General features: G+C 53.8%; 1 protein-coding gene across 1 annotated transcript; it reads right to left on the bottom strand.

Moving 5' to 3' along the window:
• Positions 1-329: 329 nt before the first annotated feature.
• Positions 330-20446, bottom strand: CLTB (clathrin light chain B). Its single transcript, XM_081233116.1, has 5 exons — positions 20062-20446; positions 14982-15028; positions 6522-6639; positions 6150-6261; positions 330-776 (listed from the first exon to the last, which is right to left on the bottom strand). The coding sequence occupies exons 1-5, from the start codon at positions 20246-20248 to the stop codon at positions 605-607; spliced, it is 636 nt and encodes a 211-aa protein (XP_081089242.1). The 5' UTR covers positions 20249-20446; the 3' UTR covers positions 330-604.
• Positions 20447-22178: the final 1732 nt, after the last annotated feature.

A 22178-nucleotide genomic window follows, 5' to 3' on the forward strand; every position in this document is an offset into this window, starting at 1 on the left:
TTGCCTCTTCCTTCCAAGACACCTCTGGGTGTCTGTGGCTATATGACAGACCAACAGAATCCCTATGTCATGGGTTTGTTCAAGGATCAGAAAGGATCAAGCTTGCAAAAGCATTCTGTGAGAGGTTGTCTTTCCTCCTGGGGCTGAAGGCAGCAGACATAGACAGACTGGGATGCCCTCTGTCAGCTGGGAGCTCCTGGGTGACCAGGGAAATAGCCCTACCTTCTCTCAAGCCCACGAAGCTGGGAAAGTTCTAAGCACAAACAGCCCTGACACCAGTTTGTGGCTTCCAGAGAAATGAGAATGATAATAAATAAGTGTAAAAAGAGTTAACAACACACCCTTTAAGCCAAGAAAAAAAAATACATCAGGAGGGACAGTCACAATTTTGTGGACCGAGAGGAGATGTGAGGGGCTGGGCCATGGGGCCGTGAGGGAATGACAGTTGAGAGGGGTGAGGGTTCCCCTTCCCGGCCCTGGGAGATGGCGAGGAACGGAATAGGCTGTGTAGCAGCTGCTGGAGGCATTTCCCCCCTGGCCGAAGCAGCTGCTCCTCCTCTGCCCGGCCCGGCCCCTGTTTGGCGGCCATGTTGGTGGCAGGCTCCTAGCGGGACAGCGGCGTCTGCTTCAGGGACATGAGCACCGAGCGCAGGCGGGACACGTCTTTGCACTGCTTGCTGCTCTTGGGGTTGAAGTCACACAGCTGGGCCACCTTCTCCCACTCTGTGCCTGGGGTCTCCTCCTTGGATTCCTTCACAAAAGCCTCCTCAGATGCCCTGCAGGTGGAGAGAGGACGGAGGTTTCATAGCTGTCCGCCTTTCCCCTTAATCAGTGACGCCCTGCTCCCACTGAGCAAGGCTGCTTTGTCCAGCCTACTCTGGGGTCCTTTGTCTAGACGTCTCCTCCCCAGCCCCGGGCCCTCTGACCTCAGGCCCCCAGGAACAGCCCTGCCCTCAGAGGAAGCCTCGTTTGGTCCTGCCTCAGGGCCTTTGTACTTTCGGTCAGCTCTTCCCCAGACCTGTTCATGGCTTGTTGCTTCTTGTAATTCAGGTCTGAGTGCAGGCCTTACGTCCTCAGAAAGGTCTTCCCTTGCCACTGTAGCTCAAGTAGCCTCCTACCCCTGCCCCAGCACTGTCTGTTCATTACCTCTCTATCAAGAGTTCCCAAACTGGGGCTCCTGACACCTAAAGGCCCTTGGGGGAACTAATGCAGTACCTCAGCTATTTTCAACATTTCCAAAAACTGAGCAGGACATTGACTAACCACCTAGCTGAAGTCTCTGGTGCAGCATTGCCTCAGGGTTCTGTGGACCCTATAAGTGTTCTTTAGAAAAGAGTTGTGGTCAAAAATGTATAGAAGAATCAGTTAAAGAAGATCTTCAAAACAAGACTTGCAAAGCCTTTAATGTGCTTATGTGCACCACGAATGTGAGTACACGATGGATATAGAATCTGCCATATCCCAAGCATACTTGAAGACAGAACTCTTTTTAGCCCAAAATGACTATTATCTCTGTGGCGCCACAGCCTGAGGAATGCTCCACTGGAGTCTTTGCCTTTGATTAGAATCAAATTAGGATGGAAACTTGTGGGGTTTTCATCAGAAGTTCTGGCTGACAGTTATAGAAGCCACTGATTAAGGAACAATGGGGAAACAAAGTACAATAAATGTAGTTTAGTGGACAAAACCTAAACATGGGAGTCATTAAGAGAAAAGCAATGAGGGATTCTGGGGTGGGGAGGGCTGGGTCTGTGTGCTGTTTAGCCAACAAGTGTCCCTAAAGCCCCGTTCTCCTTAGAAGCCCCCTGCATCTCAAGCAGGACCAGTTCTGCCACGTGCCAAGCACTGACTGATGGCAGGGAGCTCTCCAGGTGATCCCCACGGATGGAGGATGAGCTGGCCCCAGATCAGGTGACCCGGCCCCTTGCTAGTGATCTGGCTTCCCTGCTGTGTGCTTATTTCCTAACCTGGGAAGGGAGGATCAGTGCCTCCACCTTGCTGATCTGTCTCACTGGCCTGAGAATCAAACAACGTAGCAGGTGTGTGCAGGCTTGAGAAAACGTAAGGTGCTGTGTGGCATTGGCTGACCAGTGGGGCTGAGGGGAGCGATCCTAGGAGCTCTCTCTTCTGGGTCAAGAGGCTCCCCTCTAACCTTGTTGCTCAAAATGGGGTTCATGGTCCAGCAGCACCGGCATCACCATGGAGCTTGTTGCAAATGCAGGATCATGGCCTCACCTCAGTCCTTCTGAATCAGAATCTCCATTTTGACAAGAGGCCCTGGTGATTCATAGGCACATGGAAGTCTGAGAAGCGCTGGTCTAGACTATTCCTCTCTTCAGGACTCCCTTGGGTGCTCCTTGGGCCATTTCTTCGGGCACAACAGGAGCACTGAACCCCCTGTGGTATTCCCCAGCGCCGACGCCCTTCTTCCATCCCCACTCTCCTGCTTGAAACCTCCCATGGCTCCCCGCTGCCTTCAGGATCAAGTCTGAGCTTTTTAACATCTCACGACAGGCTTTTTGCAACTGGCTCCAAACTGACCTTCTCTCCCCATTCCCACTGCTCCAGGTGCTGCAGGCCGCTAGGTATTTCCCATCTTATCGCCTTTGCCCCAGCAGCTTTTCCCACCTAGGATGCCATTCCCTTCTCACCCTCCCCACCCAGCACACTCCTTCTCACACTTTAAGGGCCGGCGGACTCTGACCTCTGAAGCCTGCCCCGGCTCTCCCTGAGCCCACCGTGTTCTTGCATGTGGCTCGTATCACAACACACTCCTGATGATGAGCAACTTGTGGGGACAGACCGTGTGTGTCTTACTCCTGTCTGACCAGAGACTGGCACTGGACAGATGGGAGAGCGGACAGGAGGAAGGAGTGGAAGGCTGTTACTCTGGTGTGTCCCATAATCTGTGAGAGAAGCGTTAGCCCAGACAGTGTCAGAGGCCTGCAAGGGCGTATCCAGAGCGAGGAACAGCAAATATTTGGCACATACACACGTGGCAATCATCACACATTCATCACCGCGTTTTTTTCTTCGGCTTCACAATCCCCAGCACACCGTCCAGGCTGTCACTACCAGCCAGTGGGGTGGCATAAGAGGAAATCTCTGCCATCTCTGGTCTGGATCAGGCGCAGGACCAACTAGACCCCAAAGCAGAAACACGTGAAAGAGAACCACTGGTGGTCTGGACAGGGGCTCATGACCAAATTCAGGCTGAAGTTCTAAGGAGGAGCAGTGCACGTGTGGGCAGGAGCGGGGGATGGCTGTGCATTCTTTATACCTCTAGCACCAGCACTCAGTGTTTGTTTTGTTCAACAGAAGACTCACTCCACCTCCCCCCTCCAAGAGGCATCTCAGGAGGAGGGAGTTGGGCTGCTTTGCCCTTTGCCGCTCTCACCTGGGGATGGCCGGACATTCCTTTCTTTTCTTTGCCTGGATTTTAGCAAAGCTGTCTCAAAGATGCTCAATAAACATTTGCTGGAGGGATGGAGGTGAGCGTTGGTGCCTGTACCCACCTCCCGCTCTGATCATTGCCCCAGGCCCAGCCATACTCATTTATACCCCACAAGGGGGAGACTCAAGAAACTGCCAGCCACACACAGGCCCTTGCAGAGCAGCAAAGGAGACACGTACACGTAGCCGATGATATCAGCATCTGGCTGCTGGTAGAATGCTTTGTCGGCGATCCTTGAGGGAAGGGGGTTAGGTGGGGGAAGACGGGATGGCAAGATGGACAGACAGGCAGAGGGTTAAAGAGAAAGAGAGACAGCGTTAGTACCTCCAGTTGGAGACGTGTTAGGAAGCATAGTTCTGGAAGGCTCGGCAACTCTCCACAGTCCTGAGAGGAGAGCAGGGATCCTCCACCCACCCGAGTGGGTGGCCTTTTCTAAAACTCAGCCCTATCATATTAGTCCCCCTGTTTACAAACCTTCAGTGGCTCCCCACCGCCTGTGTCTGCCCGCCCCTCGCCTCCGAGGCCCTGCACATGTGAGTCCTCATTCCGGCCCTCTCTCCCGCCACTCCCTGGTGCCCAAGCACAACGTCCTTTCTTTCGTATCATGCTGTTCCCTAGTCTAGAATACCCTCCCCCACCCCCTGCCCTCTTTCTCCTGGTGAACTCCTAGCCACCTTCCAAAGCCCAGGTCCCTAGACACAGAGGTCCCTCCGCCACGCACATCCCTTGCTTCCACAGCTTTCCTGCAGAGGGCCCTACTACTGAGTTCAGCCGTACCCGTGTGCTCCCCTCCTCTGCTCTTTGAGGACACAGACTGGGTCCTTCTCAGCTCGGCCTCCCCAGTGCCCGGCCCAGGGCCTGGCATGCAGCAGCTTCCAGCTGGTGGCTTCCCAGAGCCAGCCTTTTCCTTCCTGGCGAGTCTTGTACCTTGAAGTGCACAGCCTCAGAGGCAGGGGCTGCTGGCAGACTCTAGTCTGAGACCATTTCTGCAAGGTATTCTCGGGCGGGCCTCCGCTATCCTTCCTGACCAACATCTGTCCCCCTTCTTCCAGGAAGGGCATCCTGATTGTCCTTTGAAGCATCAGCTGCCCCCACTCAGTCCCTGTGGTTTGGGTGGGACCGGACCCCATGCACAACCCAAGTAATGGGACTATCGACCAAGCTGGGTCCATGGGAGAGTCCCTCCCCCGGGACAATCACTGGGCTTGGGGTGGGCACGTGACCCACACCAGACCAGTGAAGGTCAGGTGGAGGACTTCAGCTAGAGCTGTTGGGAGCAAGAGGCTTATTTTCACTGAAGTTGCCGAGAAAATCGAGCAGAAGCATGGAGCTGCTAGTGGCCACCACTGCCCCCACCCCAGGGGCGTGTGCCCAAGAGTGAAGGCCACGTAGGGGAAAGCAGACCGAGAGACAGTAAAAGTGAGTGCTGACGGACTTTGTTTCAGTGCCTGAGTCCACTGGGTCTGCAGCCCTTACCCCTGGCCTTTCCAGTCATATAGGCCACTAATTTCCCTTTATTCTTTAGCCACTTCTGGGTCAAAGCGTTATCATTTCTATAAGCAATAAAATCCTGCACACGGCTTGGTTCTTCCCTTCCAGCCAGGCCTGTGTTCTCTGTCATGATAACCATGGCCACAGGGGGCCCAGGCCGAGCTGTTGGCCACTGGCCTCCAGGACAGCCTGGCTTACATTCCAGTGGGTCCCAGGACCTCGTCTGCTGACTGGCAGACTCACTTTTCTCTGTCGTGGTGAGGAGGTCAGAGCTTAACAGCGTACCAGCTCTGCAGAGCTCAGCGCACTGAGTTCCACAGGCCACTGAGGAAACATCATTGTGCGTTCGGCTTCTCCTTCCTCCGTGTTCTTGCCACCAAATCACCTATCCTCGAGACAGTCCCCCCACCATAGTTCCTCTCACTGTCCCCATAGGTCCTCTCATGTCCCTCTAGCTCCTATCCCCGTAGGTCCTCTCATGTCCCCATAGGTCCTCTCATGTCCCCATAGGGCCTCTTATGTCCCCATAGCTCCTCATATCCCCATAGGTCCTCTCATGTCCCCATATATCCTCTCATGTCCCCATAGGTCCTCATGTCCCCATAGGTCCTCTTATGTCCCCATCAGTCCTCTCATGTCCCCATAGGTCCTCTTATGTCCCCATCAGCCCTCTCATGTCCCCATAGGTCCTCTTATGTCCCCATCAGTCCTCTCGTGTCCCCATAGGTCCTCTTATGTCCCCATCAGTCCTCTCATGTCCCCATAGGTCCTCTTATGTCCCCATAGTTCCTCATATCCCTGTAGGTCCTCTCATGTCCCCATAGGTCCTCTCATGTCCCCATAGGTCCTCTCATGTCCCCATAGCTCCTCATATCCCTGTAGGTCCTCTCATGTCCCCATAGGTCCTCTCATGTCCCCATAGGTCCTCTCATGTCCCCATAGCTCCTCATATCCCTGTAGGTCCTCTCATGTCCCCATAGGTCCTCTCATGTCCCCATAGGTCCTCTTATGTCCCCATAGCTCCTCATATCCCTGTAGGTCCTCTCATGTCCCCATAGGTCCTCTCATGTCCCCATAGGCCCTCTCATGTCCCCATAGGTCCTCTTATGTCCCCATAGCTCCTCATATCCTCGTAGGTCCTCTCATGTCCCCATAGTTCCCTCATGACCCTACAGTCCCCTCGCACCCTCATAGCTCCTCTCACCGGTTGTTGATCTTGTTCTTCTCAACTTGTTCACTCTGGCGCTGGTTCCATTCCTCCAGGTCCTTCTTGGCCTTCTCCCGCCACTCCTGTTCCATCACTTTGGAGGCGGCATCTGCAACCCCCAACAGGTGAGTGAACAGCAACTTTCCAGGAGGGATGTGAGGCACAGCCGGCTGTGCTTCTGGCTGCTGCTTCTCCCCTTGGCCCCGGCAGGCAGCCCTGGGTCCATCCTCAGCCAATCCCACATTAAGGTGGGGCAGGGCCCCATATAGCCTAAGGCTTCCCCACCCGACCTGTCCCAGAGAGCCAACCCAGTGGGGAGCCCGGGGCCAGGGGGACCAGCCCAGCTTGCACACTCAGCCCTGCCCTCACCCAGCTCTTGCAGCCGTTTCCGCTGCTCCTCTCTCCATTTGCGGATGCTCTCGGGTTCCTGCGTCAGCCTGTCAACCTGGGCAATTGCAGCGTAGCCATCAGCTGGACCGTTAGCCTCCTAGGACACAAACACACGGCAATGTACCCAGCCTGTCCACCTGCCCCTCTGTGTCTGGCGCCTGAGTACACTCCCCTCACATCTCAAACCACCTCATACCCACTATCTCCTGGGACTGTACCTTGCCTTTGCACTTGCTGTGCCCTCTGCCAGTAATTCTGCTCCTTGTGTGACCGTGGGCAAGTTACTCAACCTCTCTGTGCCTCACTTTCCTCATCATAAAATGGGCTACAAAATAGCCCTCACCCCACAGGGTTAATATGAGGATGAAATGAGTTAAAAAAGTGTAAAGAACTTCAAACGCTTCTTGGCACTCAGAGAGTTCCCTGTGTTTCTACCATTAAAGCCCTGCCCTATTAGTTTTATTTACCAAATAACACAGTCCCAAATGGCTTCACTTTATAATATGCTTACTTGTCCATTGTCTGTATCCTCCATCAGAATGTCACCCTTGTGGCAACAGGGACCTTGCCTGTCCTGTTCACTGCTGTGTCCCCAGCATCCAGCACAGTGCCTGGCATGTAGCAGGTACACAATAACTATTTGCTGAGTGAACGAGCAGCCCTGAGATAGGCAGGGTGGCCATGGCTACGACTGTACAGTGATGAAAAACTCAGACTCTGCAGCTGGACCATCTGGGTTCATATCCCACCCCTACTGCCTGCTATATATGTGTGTAGCCCAGGCAAGTTGCTCAACCTTGCCTGGCCTCACTTTTCTCATCTGAAGGGAGAATAGTAATAAAAGTACCTCTAAGAGCGAGCTATTTGTGAGGATTTGATGCAACAATATTTATAAGACATTTACAAGAGTGCCTGGCATGGAGTGATGGCTCAGTAAATGGTAGCTAGAATTATTATTATTATTAATTCCCATTTTATAGGGGAGGAAACTGAGGCCAGGAGAGATGGCACAACACAGTGGCAGAAGCAGGGCCAGAGTCCAGTCCTCTGGCTCCCAAGCCAGGGCTCTGCCCAATTCTCCACGCCACCTGCCAGGGTGGTGACTTGAAGCATTGTAGGCTGACAGCTCAGCCCAGCAAGGATGGGGCTCCCCTCTGGTCTCGCAAAGCTGGAGACTTTATGATCCAGCCCCATCTCCTGGCACGCCCACTCTGGTACTCTGTCCGCCCCGTGCATTCCTGTCTGCACACATCCCACACGCCCATGCTGCCCGCCTTTGTCTCCTCTGTGCTTTCTGCCTTCAGTTGTCTTCCCTCCTTTCTCTAGCTGATGAAATCTTATTCCACCCCACAAGTTTCCAGCTCAGACGTCACCAGCTCTGGGATATTTCCCAGCCCCAAAACAGATTTCACACCCTGTCCTCTCTGTGCTCCTTGTCCCACCCTCACCTTCTACTGCGGGTGTCTCCCCGCTGGACCGCGAGCTCCCGGTGGGCAGGACAGGACCTTGTTTATAGCCTCTGAACTCTTGTCCCATCTTTTCATTGCTCCCTGTGCTCCTCCTGCAAGCACTCATCAAAACTGTCACGAGTACCAGAGTATCTACTCCCCACCCAACAACATCTGTCCAGTGGTGCCCGCTGTGCTCAGTAAGCAGTGGCCATGTGGACGAAGATCCCCCCCGGGGCCAGCATGTGCCCAGTTCAGAGGAAGGGCTGGGTAAGCATCTGCCCAAGGGGCTGTGGGCAGCAGGGCGAAGGAGCACGCAGATGGAACACCAGGGCTGCATCTCCAGCTGTCTTTGGGGAGAAGGAAGGGCAGGTCCAGGGAGGAGAGGTGCAGCCTGGCTCCTCGGATCAGGCCCACCCTTGGGTGGGGCAGTTGGGGCGCTGTCCTTATTCCTCTTTCCTGCCCAGCATTACACTTCAACTGAGAGAGTCACTCAAGACATCTCGAGGGGCCTTTCCAGGGCCCTAATCTGGACAACACGAGTTGATCACGGATGTACCTTTCCAGTTCTGGGAACAACCCTGTCCTGAGGCTAGGCTACCAGGACCTCTGCCCAATCCTATAGACCGTGCCATCTGCAGACAAATGCAGTTATTTTACTTTCTAAGTGTTTATCCAGGTGCTACATTTTATTTCTTCTTGGCACTCAGGATATCTTTTTTTTTTTTTTAAGATGTTGGGGGTAGGAGTTTATTAATTTATGTATTTATTTTTGCTGTGTTGGGTCTTTGTTTCTGTGCGAGGGCTTTCTCTAGTTGTGGCAAGCAGGGGCCACTCTTCATCGCGGTGCGTGGGCCTCTCTTGTTGCGGAGCACAAGCTCCAGATGCACAGGCTCAGCAGTGGTGGCTCACGGGCCCAGCTGGTCCGCGGCATGTGGGATCCTCCCAGACCAGGGCTCGAACCCGTGTCCCCTGCATTAGCAGGCAGATTCTCAACCACTGCGCCACCAGGGAAGCCCGGCACTCAGGATATCTTAAAAGCCTGGTTTGTTTACTATCTGCCCACCCCACCCTACCCCACCCCCCAGTAAGGGAATTCCTTGAGGACAGAGACTGCCTGTCTCTTTATAGTATGTAGAACATGGAGGGCCCGGCTGTAGGAGGATTTCAAGAACATTACTTGAATGAATTAACAAATGTTCAGGCTTGGGGTCAGGGATGAACGAGACAGCCCATCATCCGGGAGCTTGGCAGAGGGAGTCCCTCACAAATGAGGACCATGGCTGGGGTACATGCATAACACGGGTCATGAAAAGAGTGGGGACAAGGGAGGGCATGACCTTTCTAGCCTGGGAGCAGAGTAGGCTGGGAAGAGATAGGGAGAGGGCATTTCAGACCAAGAGCTGGCAGCTTAAAGACCACATGAGGCCGGTGCCTTTGGAAAAATCTGAGTACAGAGATGCTACCAGGTGTGGAGCAGATAGGGTGGGAGAGGTGGGCTGGAGGGGCTCCTCTGGGCAAAAGTCATCCCACGGTGTCCTTCAGGACCCACCATCTCCATCAAGACTGCCCCAAAATTAAGACTCACAGGTTACAGCGTTTTAAAACTGGCAGAGAACTTGCAATTAAATGGTTCTCTTTGGTCTTTACAACCTATAAGGCCAACTGGCCCGAGGCAGGGGAACGCAATCAGATTCACAGGTTGCATCAGACCGAAACTCTCCGGACCCCCCAGTTCCAGAAACTGACCTGGAGACATTCCGGACCACCCAGTTCCAGGAACTGACCTGGGGACCTTCCACCCGGCCCAGCCTTCCCCCTTCCCGCCTTTCGAGGGGCGGGACTAACGGTCCCAAGACTGATGCAACCGGCACCAGATATTGCCACGATACCCGAAGAGACCACCAAATAAGGAATACCCTGTGCCCTCCCAGATTCACCACACCCCTTTCCCTTCTTCCCCTATAAAATCTTGCCCAACCCTCGCCCAGGTGCGACTTCTCTGGCCCCTTTCTCTCGGACCAGTGAACCTCGCCCGGGAGCGCCCCCTAATAAAGCTCACTTGAAGCTTTCCTCTGTTTCGTGGTGCCGTCTGTTAAGATCCGACCTTACACAACCCTACATGGTGGGTTTCATTATCTTTGTTTTACAGGTAGGAAAAGTCTAGCTCCAAATTCTCAAGGTCACCTGGCCAGGAACTGGCAGGGCCAGAAACTGAATTCCTGGGTGTCACACATAGCCACACGTGTGGCCACACATAGCCAATAGGGACCAAAGTTACTTCTGTGTCACGTGATTTTGGTCTCCCTGATAAGTCGACCATCCCAAGATTAGAGACTGCACCCCCTCGTCCCACTGCCCCACGCCCCATTCCCCATGTGTCTCTCTCACACCCACACACGTACCCTTGGCTCACTTAGTGGCTCGGCCAGGGATTTAGAAGCAGCTTCCAGGGCTACAGAGCACTTTTCTCAACAGACCTGCGGAGGCAGCAGTGCAGGGCTTCTAATCCCAAGTTCACAAATGAGAAATCCAGCTCAGAGCAGTGACTCGTCCAAAGCCGTCTGGCTGGGAAAAGCCAGAAATGAAGCGCAGGTTGTCTGACTCCATCCAAACTCCTCTGCCGCAGCCCGCCACAGCGCCCCGCGTAGGAGCAGTCTGGGTGTAGGAGCAGCTTGAGAAACCCTGGGGCTTCTCTGGGTCGGGGCGGGGTGGGGGGCTGGGGGGGCGGAGCCTAGAACAGCTGCACTGTATATCCAGGGGCACTGCTCAGTGTGGTCCAAGCATGCTGTGCCCAGGCCCTGGGTGCAAAGCCTGGTCAAGCTGGGCCTGCGTCCTCCACCAGCACGGCCTAGTAACAGGCTCTGGCTGGGAGCTGTGCCCGCGCCCCCAACCCCCATCCCTCCCGCCTGCGGGCACAGCAGCCCTGCACCCATGGTCTCTTCAGGTTCCCCCAGCACACTCTTCTCTGCTGCAGGTGCCAGGCTCCAGGCAAACCCCAGACTGCATGTCTTAACCTCTGTGCCTTTGCACATGCTGTCCCCCTAGCCAGGTGGTCCTAGCCAGGACCACCCACATGCCCCTGGGCAGCCTGGAACCCACTTCCAGCATCCGTCCCTGTCACACTCTCTGACTTCAGTGCAGCGTCTGGCACCTGAGCCTGGTTCAGGTCCCAGCTCTTCCCGGCTGTGCAACCAGAGCTATTAAACCTCCCTGTGCATCCTCCTCCTCACCTGTAAAATGGGGATAATGACAGAACCTACATCGTAGGGGTGTTGGGAGGATGAAATGAGTTAATCCACATAAAGCTTTTGGGTGGTGCCTGACGCATAGTAAGAACTCTTGAGACCAGCCCCACAGCCGAGCCCTTGCCATCCTGCATGACTTTCAGGTCTCCGTCCTTTGAGCTCTTTGAGGACAAACATCCATGGGATTTGCCTCTACATCTGAGGCCCTGAGCACAGCACATGGCACTCAGAATGCGAGTTGACTAAATGAAGGAATGAGGGGCTGCCTGCAAAGCGATGTGGAGGGCATGGGGACACAGCATCAGAGCAACTGGGCTTTAAGTCCCCTCCTGCCACTCACTGGACGTGCGACCTTTAAGAAGTCCCTTCCCGGGCTTCCTTGGTGGCGCAGTGGTTAAGAATCCGCCTGCCAATGCAGGGGACACGGGTTCAAGCCCTGGTCCAGGAGGATCCCACGTACCGCAGAGCAACGAAGCTCCTGCGCCACAACTACTGAGCCTGCGCTCTAGAGCCCGTGAGCCACAACTACTGAGGCCACGTGCCACAACTACTGAAGTCCGCGCGCCTAGAGCCCGTGCTCCGCAACAAGAGTAGCCACAGCAATGAGAAGCCCGTACACTGCAACAAAGAGTAGCCCTCGCTCGCCGCAACTAGAGAAAGCCCACGCGCAGCAACGAAGACCCAACGCAGCCATAAATAAATAAATAAATAAATAAAATTTAAAAAAAGAAAAAAAGAAGAAGAAGTCCCTTCCCTGGGCTCCTTAGGTTTTGTCACCTGTCAAATGGGAGTGACAACATTCCACTCGGGGTGCAAAATGGGGCCTGAATGCAATAACTGCCCTGCGACCCCTGCAGCCTGCAGCGGACATGCACATGCACATGCACGGGTGGCAGAGCTGCAGGGCTCACCATTGCCCGTGGCAGGCCCCCAGCAGGCCGGCTCGCGCTGCACCATCGCCACAACCAGGAAGCACACAGTGGTGCTGCCAGCAGACAAGGCCCTGAGAAGCTCTTTGCTGGCTCCCCTTCTCCAGCTGCTCTGGACTTATTTTTCTGCCCTGCCCCTCCCTGCCAGTGAGCAGTGAGGTCGGGAGGGCCACAGCTGGGCTCCTCTTTCATCACTTGACTGTCGCAGTGAGGAAATCAAGTCGGCCGCCAGGGAGTCTGGCAGCCCAGGAGGGCTCACCAGGGGCTGCAGGAATGCTCTGAGCCCCTCCCAAGCTCGAAAGGGAAGGGGTCAGGAATGCCAGGACCAAAAGGCCATAGGCTACAGTCAGGGCCAGGCTTGTCTCAGCCCAGCTCCCCAGCACTCCTCTCCCAAGGGACCCCTCCGCTGGACACTGGATACCACCATAAGGGCTTCCCGGGGGCCATGCTGGCCGAGCATGTGCTGTGACTCCAGGGACAGCCAGGAGGATGAGGCATAACCGGTCTGTGGGATTGACCAGCTAAAGCTAAGCTGAGCTGAGCTGTTGATTCCTCTAAGTAGCTCAACGGGGATGCAGACTTATCCTTAGGCCTTGTTGGGGATCAGGTTCACAGTTGGACCCCCTAGTGGCCCATAGCCTTCCAGAAAAGATTAAGAAAGGTAGCAGGAAAGTTCTGCCCAGGACCCTTGAAAGCCTGGGGTGCACAAGCCAGATACTGCTCTATGCTCCATCCTAAGAAAAGTCTGCAGGGGCTTCCCACCCGCCAGCTGGCTGCTGTGGCCTGCCCGGTCCAGCAACAAGGGGATGGTACAAAGGGCACCAGATCAGGGGCAGGAGACCTAGATGAACCTGAACTTGGCCACTAAGCTTCTGAGTGACTCACCTCATCTGTGACCCCTCCCCTGCCTGTAAGGATGCTAGCGTGGCACAGATGTGAAATGAGTTACAGATAAACATAGCTGGGGTTATTCTTAGTAGCAGGGAGAATAAGAGTTCCCACCGAGACTGGGGAGGAGGCCCAGGGTTTCTCAGATCCATTAAATACAAAGCGAGGCCTGGGGCAGGGAGGGAGAAGGCCTCCAGATCCTAATGTATAGAAAGGGAAAATTATCCTGCTCATGGTGTTCTAGGTACTTCTCCGGTCCCAAGTGTATCTCCAGCTCCAGGGCCATTTTAGGACACAGACCTTTTGGGTCAGGCCACGTCCTTTTGAGTGTGCCCAGGACAGGAGCAGCCTGAGTCTCAATGCTCTGCCAAACTGGACCGGCGTCAATGCTGCTTATTTGGTGCTCTCAGGCCCAGGGAGACACGAAGCCCTTAAAGTCCTAGAGACTGACTTTTCTAGCTTGCTGGTAGTTGAGTAATTTTCCAGAAATGGGACTTGGCCAGTTGCCCTGGGTAAGGTACCAGCCCATCCCTCTTACATAAGAAAGTATTGTTTGTTCTCCCTGAGGATTTAGGAGGCCAGCTCCTCAACGAGGAGAGCTCAGGAGATCCTGCAGCTGCAGCCCCAGCAGTCAAGGGTCTTTGAGCCAGTCCAGTGGGAATTAACATTTATCCAGTGAAGGTTTTGCCCCCACCCAGGTATCTGCAGGTTGGGGGTAAAGACTGTTGCATCTGTGGGGTCCTGGGGATGCTATTTGTGGCCCAAGTTCTTTAAGTACTTTCAAAATGATCTGTGTATGTACGTAGGGAGGGGGTTAAGTGAGTGTGGAGAGAAGCAGTATTTAACTAGAAATATCTTTACTAGCTGTTGGGGGGGGCGGTGAGTGTGTGTGTGTGTGTGTGTTATAGGATCACTACAAAGAATTTTAAGACAATCCAGTGGAAGTGAAAGCCCTTTCCTTATCCCCCCTTCTCCCACAAGCTCAGGGCTAACCACTGTTAACAGTTGGTACACATCCTTTCAGATCTTTCATGAAAACATATTTCTAAAATAAAAAACAAGACCATACTGTGCATATTATTCTGCAAGCTGCTTTGCCATTTACTATATTATAGGCATCTTTTCATGTCAATACAGAAAGGTCTGACTACTCTTTTTCTTTTCTTTTTTTTTTTTTTTTTCTTTTTTGCGGTATGCGGGCCTCTCACTGTTGTGGCCTCTCCCGTTGCGGAGCACAGGCTCCGGATGCGCAGGCCCAGCGGCCATGACTCACGGGCCCAGCCGCTCCACGGCATATGGGATCCTCCCAGACCGGGGCACGAACCCGTATCCCCTGCATCGGCAGGCGGACTCTCAACCACTGCGCCACCAGGGAGGCCCTGACTACTCTTTTTAACAACAGAATGGTTTTACAATTTACCTACCCAGGCCCTCAATACTAGGCACTTAGGTTGTTTCCAGTTTGTCTGCTATTATAAATAATCCTGCAAAGAATCTGGGTGTCCTTGTCCAGCTATTTCCTTTGGGAAAATTCTGAGAAGTGGAATCTCTGGGTCCAAGGCTCACCCAGTTAAAATGCTCAGACATGGTGGAGATGACCATTGGCTTCAGCCTCCCACCAATGGCACACACGTGTGCAGGGCCCTGTGTTTCCTTTAGTCCACGCCACTGCACGCCACTTAATCTCTCCCTCTGGAAGCTGGACATCATCACGGGCAACCTGAGGCCACACCCCATTGACCCCTGTGGTCCTGATTCTTCATCCCCTTCTCCTACATGACCAAAAGAACCACGTCAAAACCTTTCTTGATGTTCCCATCCCAATGAACAGAACTTGAATCCCTAATTCTACCCATGATGGGGGCCCAAAGTTACTGAGACCCAGGCTGTCGGTCACTTCCCCTGCTACGACAGAATCTTGCTTACCTGATACACATCTCCATTGACTGTGGTCCCCGTGTCCTCAGAACCCGCTGGAAAGAGAACAGTAGACAGTATCACTCATTGCTCAGCTTATAGCAAGCAGGGTCTTACATTAGCCCCTGAAGTAACCTCTGTATATGTCCATATGCGTACTGACTCCCCACCCTACATGCACACATAATGGCTACGTAAATAACCTGGGCTCAATCCTTGACTGTGCACAAAGCCTTCTCACAGCCATTACGACCTCTGATTTTCACCATAGCCTTGTGACAAAGCTGTTATCAACCCATTTTACAGATTCTCAAATTGAGGCTCAGAGAGGCTATGTGATTGCCCAAGGTCACCCAGCCAGTAATAGCTCCTCACCTACCCGAAATTAATTTCCCCTCAGCCACGGCAGGGAGTGGCCCAACTGTCTGTGGAGCTTGTGCCCGGTGAGCAGGCAGAGGCTCTGGAGGCTCAGGGCAGGGTCTGCGAGGGCTCAGGAAGAGGGGCCTGCGCGTCTCTGCCTGTCCGTGTGGTGCCTTGAGCAATGGCTCCACCTGGGAGAGCAGGAATCACAGCCCCCACCAGGCAGCACCTGGCCTACTTTTCCTCCTCCTGCCCCTCCCAGAAGGAGTCGATTTTGCCCTCACCTAAACAATGACTCCTCCCGGTCCCTTTCCCTGACATCTGGTTAGTCACAAATTCCTGTGGCTTCTGCTGCAACAAGAATCCTCAGAGTTGCCCTCCGCCCTCTGCCCCCTGCCTGGCCTACCTGTACAACTACTTTGGCCTGTCTGCCCCGCTAGTGGCAAGCACCTGGACGGGCACGCCTGTGTCCATTATCCTCACCGCTGTCTTCCCCAGAGCCGTGCACGGTACCTGTGACTTAGGACGCGCTCAGAAACTATTTGTTGAATAAGCAAATGAATCAGTGCGTTAAAGAAAGAAGGAATAAATGTTTTTTGTCCACTCACTGGCCTCCCTGCCTCCATCTTCACCCTCTCCCAAACCTCTTTCAAACCAGCTGCCAAGGTTGACGTTTTGAAAAGCACACACTTACCTATGTCCCTCCTCTAATTAAAAATATAATGAACACAAACCAAAAGGAAATCCACTTCCCGTGGACCATGGTGGCCGATAGGGCCTGCTCCTTCCTTGGGGCCTCGGCAGGTGCTGTCCCCTCTCCCTAGAAAGCTCTCCTGCCCATTTCCGTGTGGGCTGTTGCCTCGCGCCCTTCAGCTGCTGCTCAAACACTGCCTTATTAGAGGCCTTCCCTGACCACCCCTGACATTCATCCCCCAGCACCCCTACCTCCTCCCCTGGGCAGTTATTGTCTCTGTAGCACCTACCACAGCCTGATATGTTTATTTTTGTATGTGCTTATTATCTGTCTTCCCCACTTGAATGCCCTCTGGGAGGGCAGGGACTTTGTTTTGTCCACTGCTGGGATCCAGCACCTAGAACAGTGCCTGACCCATATTAGGAGCCCAATAAATATTTGTTGAATGAGTACATTGAACCTTGGCCCACAGCTCGTGAGGATCTTTACAATCTGGCCCTGCCCATTTTTCCTGCCTCACTTCCCACGAGTCCCTCCCACAAACCCTATTCTGGTTTCCTCCTTCCCCAAACACACTATGCCGCATCCCACTCCTTTCTTCCTGCTTCCCTCACTAAAGAATGCTCTTTGGGATCTAGTCGTTCTCCAAGGCCCAGTTCACAAGTCATCCCCTCTGGGAAGCCCTCTACTACTTCCCCTTCTTCCCTGGGTGCTGATGGAAGGTCTCAACTCTGGGGTATCCCAGAATATCGTACAGAACCCCCCACGCTCTTATGCGATTACTGTGACCTCCCACGGGTCATTCACTCCCTTATCAGGCTCTGTACCCCATTCAGCTCCTAAGGGTGAGCAGTGTTGGCTAAATGGAAGCTGACTTGCTCTTTGGGGGCCCACTGTTATCTACAAGGCCTGAGGACTCTCGGAAACTTCAATGCCTCTTAGCCAAGACCCACAGGAGGCTGCACGAGATCACCGCAGATGAACAAGTACACTTTACCAGCCAGGTAGAGCTGTGAGTAACGATGACAGTGTTTTCAGCTTGGGGACTGAAGAGAAGGATACTTAATCCCATGGAAATAATGCCCAGCTGATATAGATTATAATCAACTTTGTTTTCACAACCAAACAGTGATTGATTTTGACCCACCGTTGTCAGCCATCCTCCCTACTCATTCAGATGGGGTTTGTCCTGCATGGGTGGCCTGGCCCCTAAATCAGTGGCAGCATCTTCTGCAAAGTGGCTTCTTCTCCTGGGGCATCTCCTCTACCAGGGCCTTACGTTACTAGGGTCCATTTACGATGATGTTGGTCTGTGCACCTGGCATTTCTGGAGCGGAAGTTGCGGCCCCGCCCCCCAGACCAGTCCCAGCCTCAGGCCCCTTGTCCACAGGTGCCCACCCTGGCCTTCAGGAAGTCTCTGTGCTCCAGCCTCTCAGTTCCATGAGTGTTCCCCTGGAATGAGGCTTAACCTCTTTGGGAATCCACACACACCCACACACAGATTTACAAGTCTCTGTCCCCACAATGAGTAGCCCATGGCACGTTGATGATCACGTGTCCACAGTCCAAAGCTGGCAGAACCGGAGTACGGCAGGTACGAGTCCCAAGGATAACCCCGTGGGTGTTGCTTCTCTCAGATCCCTGACCCCTTTTGGAACGGGGGCAGACAAGGGTCCAGAACATTCCTGGGAGGTTACTGAGGCCCATCAGGGGAAATGGGCTTGCCAGGAAATGACTGGGCAAGTCGGGGTCAGAGCCAGGTGGAGTGCTTAGAAATCTGGGTGTGAAAATGTACACACCTCCTGGGCCCTACCCAAGGCTGATGAATGGAAACAAAGTATCCATTGCTCAGGCTGGCCGTAGTTCCAGCCCCAGAAGAGAGACTCAAAGTGGCTCAGGCTCAGGCCTACACTGAACAGTTCCCCCAGGGGTACCTGGGAGCCCAACGTCAGTGCACTCAGCACAGGGGCATCATTTAAGAGACGAGACTCAGCAGTGATGAGTGGTGCTGGCTGCAGGAGCTGCCGCCCAGCTCCCAGCAGCGCAAGGCACATTTTCCGCACCTCATTTGGGCCTCTGGCACTCATCACTGGTCTCGGGGGATTACTTGCTCATCACCATCTAGGCCTAGGAGGATCAGATCAATTCCATCCTATCTGGCCACCTATTGAGCCGCCATCCCATAACCTCTCCTGGATCCCCATGCCCCACTCAGCAGAGCAGTTGAGCATTTGCAGCTTTAGTGGTTGTGAGTCTGGGAGACTCTCAGAGGGCCATGTCCCCGCTTCTCTCCCTGCCACCTCAGGTCTGGGGCCAATCTGAGCACCACCACTGCCGGAGAGGGAAACTCCCATCCAGGCTGTAAACCCCTGGAGCCCCATTGTCCTGGGAGAGGTCACAGCCTGCTCAACCCCCAGTCACCTGTGCGGCCCTCTGCCTGACTTCTACCTGCTTCTCTCTTAGGTGGTTCTGACACTGGCTCTCCCAGCAGGGCCTCTCCCAGGCCAACCCAGCTGGGGAAGTTGGTGGACTCAAGGGGAAGATGTGGACAAATGAACATGCACGTGGTACATGGTACATGAACGTGGGCCCACATTTCCTAGGAATTCCCTGGGATGTGTGAGGGTCCCACTGAAGTGCTAGGAGCTGCTGCTAGGAGGACTCCTTCAGAAGTCCTCCACTGCTGGCTTGGTTGGGTAGCAAAAGACCCGCCTCCCTACCTCTACATCTCATTACCTCCCAGGGTGACTGCCACAGCATTTGAAAGAGCATGGAGCCCACAGTTGAGAAGCCTGGGATCAAGTCCCAGATCTGTCACTCATGGCTGTGTGACTTTGGGCAAGATATTCAGGCTCTCTGGGCCTCCAGTTTCTTATATGTTACAAAAGGCTTGTTATGTTTCTAATACCAAGAGGATACAGAGATGCTTCAAGCTCCTCAAGCCACAGGAACTGTCTTATTCATATCTGTACCCCCACTGGGCCTGGCACACAGTAGGTGCTCAGTAAATGCTGAATGAATACAAACATGACTAAAAGGATCCTTACTTGTAAACATTTTTTTAAAATATGTAAGGTACCACTTATTCCAACAGGCCCATAAACTCCTACCAAAACGACAACATTAACAAGAAGCAAGCACTGTTTTGGAGGTACCCATGAAAGTGATATCTACTTTTTTACTAGATACGTTAAGAAATTGCCCTTTCAGGCAGAGCCAGAGCAGGAATATTGTTGATAAACACGGTATTGCAAGAACCAAATCCTGAGTCCTGGACCACCTTTGGAACACCATTGAGCTACAAACCCCAGGAGGACAGGACCACATCTGACTGAAGCCCTCTGTGCTCCTGCCCCCACCCTGGTGTCTAACTCAGAGCCTGGCATATGGAAGACAGTGTGGTCAGGTGGAAAGGGTTAGAGTTAGAGATAAATGGTTTAGAGTCCTCACTCTGCCACTTACTAGTTGTTTCAGTAGTGTACCTTTTGAGCCTCGGTTTTGCCATCTCTGAAATGGGTTTAATAATGCGTATGAAATGATTAAATGTAAGAAAAGTGCCTAGACCAGTGACTGCAGGATGGCAGGTGTTCCCCAGGGAAGGTCTGTGAGTTCTTGGAGCACCCAGCGTCCCCTGCTTTCCCAGCTGTTAGGAGGGAGCTACTTCTGAGGGGCAGGGAGATCTGGGGTTCTGCCCACACCTGCAGGGCTCAGCCTGGGGCAGCCAGCCTACTGGGAAGCTCAAGCCTGGGCTGTATTGGATTCCAGAGCCAGGCAATAGTGGAGTTGGCTTGGGCATGAAATGTCATGACGAATTTCTATCCTGGGAGCCACCAGATCCACAGCCCCAGGCAAGGCCTCAGATGGGGATCTCCAAAAGATCCCCCCGTCCCCGCCGCATCTCCTCCAGGTCCCGGTCAGGTACACACTAGCCCCAGGCCTGCTCCTGGCTGGCCATAGCAGGCCCTCTTCACTCCACCCGGTATGCCGGGTGCAAGCTCCAGGCCCCCCAACCCCCAGGCCACCGGGCTGACTCACCCCCACTCGCGGGTCCCGGCTGCGTGAGGGCCGCCTGGCTGCCAGCAGGTGCCCCGAAGCCCTCATCATTCTCTATGCCCGCGATTTCACTCTCCTGCTGGGCCAGGAAGGCAGCCGCCGGGTCCTCCTCGGCCGCCTCGGGGGCCCCGCTCTCCGTCGACGAGAAGAAGCCAAAGTCATCAGCCATTTTCCCCACGTCTCTGCTGAAGCGTCCGCCTGGCGCTCGGCTCTGCCCGGCGCGTGCCCCGCCCTGCGCCCGGCGGCCGCGACACTGTCACCCGAGCCGCCCGGGGGAGCCGGCCTCGGCGGGGACAGGCTCGGCGCGGCGGCCCCGCACTTCCTCTCCGCCACCGGGCCCGGCTCGCCTGTCACTGCGGCTGCAGGCGGGAGGAGCCGGGACGGGAATGCGGTGATGTCACCGGCCGAGGGAGGAGGCCCGCAGGACGGCCGGAGGTCGCCTCGCAGCGGCCACAGGAGGGCGGCAGCAGGACGGCGGCGCAGACCGAGGGGCCCAGAGGCCTGGGCCGCGCTCCCCGCTCCGGGCCAGCAGCACTCATTTCCAGGACACCAGGACAGGGCGCAGCTCTCGCAGGGTCTAGAGGCTAAGCAGACTGGAGAAAGTGACCATAGCGTGTACAGGGCCACCGCAGGTTGGCAGCCCGGGCTTCGGGAGCACCGAGGGGGTGGTCGCTGCGCAACCTGACTCCTGATTGATTCTGCAAAAGTTTCTTCTCCTAAGCTAGGCGGGTATTATTATGAAGCCCATTATCATGAGCCTTGGAGAAATGACAGTAAGTCCCACGGCTTTATTGCACCTTTCCTGCAAGTCCAGGGCCTTTCCCACAAGGCCGTGTTGCTTCCGTGCATTTCTTCAGCACTTCCTTTCATTCGGTGAGGCTTCAGCTCAGACCGCCAGAGTTTGTGTGTCCTGACTGGTTCCCTACTTGGAGGCTGGGTCCCTTAAATGTCCCTTAAGTATGAACCAGCTTGGGAAAGGCAGACCTCATTTATCCAGGCAGCCTGCCGCTCAGTCACCCTGAATAAACAGTCTCCAAAATACAGTAAAACCGAGCCTTGGCGATGGGGAGATTACAACCTAAGAGGCCTACAGATGGGAAATGGCCAGACAGCACAGCATAAAAGGCGCTCTGACATTTAAACACAGGGTATTGGGGGTCCCGGAGATCCACCATTGGATCTGGGCTTTGGGATTTTCTCTTTCTGATTTGAAACCTGAAAGTCAGCTATAACCTGGAAAAGAGAAAGGAAAGATGTGCTGCAAACTGGGGGTTCCCTTGGGGGTGGGGAGCAGAAGGCTAGACCGAAGGGCAATTTCAGTTTTGCACAGTAATACTTTGATGTCGTTTTCACTGTTATGATGAGAATATAATCATTTATCAGTAGTGTAGGAAAGAAAGAAAGAAGCTTCAGGCCCTGCACAACCTGGTCCAAGCACAGCACTCCACCATCATCCATCTCATTCCTCTTCCTCATTCCCCCAGCTGCAGGCTCAGGTGCTGAAAAGACCTTGAAAGTTTCCTAGTTTAACAAACCAGCCATAAATGTGGACTCCAGGTTTCGTAGAGACAGAAGGACTAGTGAACATGCTCTGTGCCCGCCCTGCTCGCCCCTGGATGTTCTTACTTGGCTCCTGGAGACTTCGGTGCCACTACAGGCACTCTTCCCAACTATTTCTTCCTTCCTTCCTGCTCCTTCCTAATTTAGCCATCAGCAGAATTTAGCTCCATGCTTAATTTATACAAGTTACTGGTCCAGATCATTCTGCAACCATGCTTGCTCTTATACATGACTCTTATTCTTAATCATGAATATTAAAAATGATCGTTAAAAAGTTATCTTTTGAACCATGCAGCACTTCTTTGTGCTGGAGATTCCCACTTTCTTGACACCTCCCTAAATATCTTTGGAGATCTCTAAACACAGTTCTTGTCTTCTAATTCTCCATTTAATTTTGAAGCTCAGTAATGGTCAAAAGACATGGATAAATAAAGTTGAGTAAAGATATTGGACAGTCGCACAGAATCTAAATTTCAGCTTATGAAGTCTGAAGTGGAGAAATTTTAAAAACATTTTTTTTTTTTTTTTTTTTTTTTGCT

Source organism: Mesoplodon bidens (genome assembly GCF_964165515.1).
Source record: "Mesoplodon bidens genome assembly, chromosome: 4".
In the NCBI taxonomy this organism is placed as follows: domain Eukaryota; kingdom Metazoa; phylum Chordata; class Mammalia; order Artiodactyla; family Ziphiidae; genus Mesoplodon; species Mesoplodon bidens.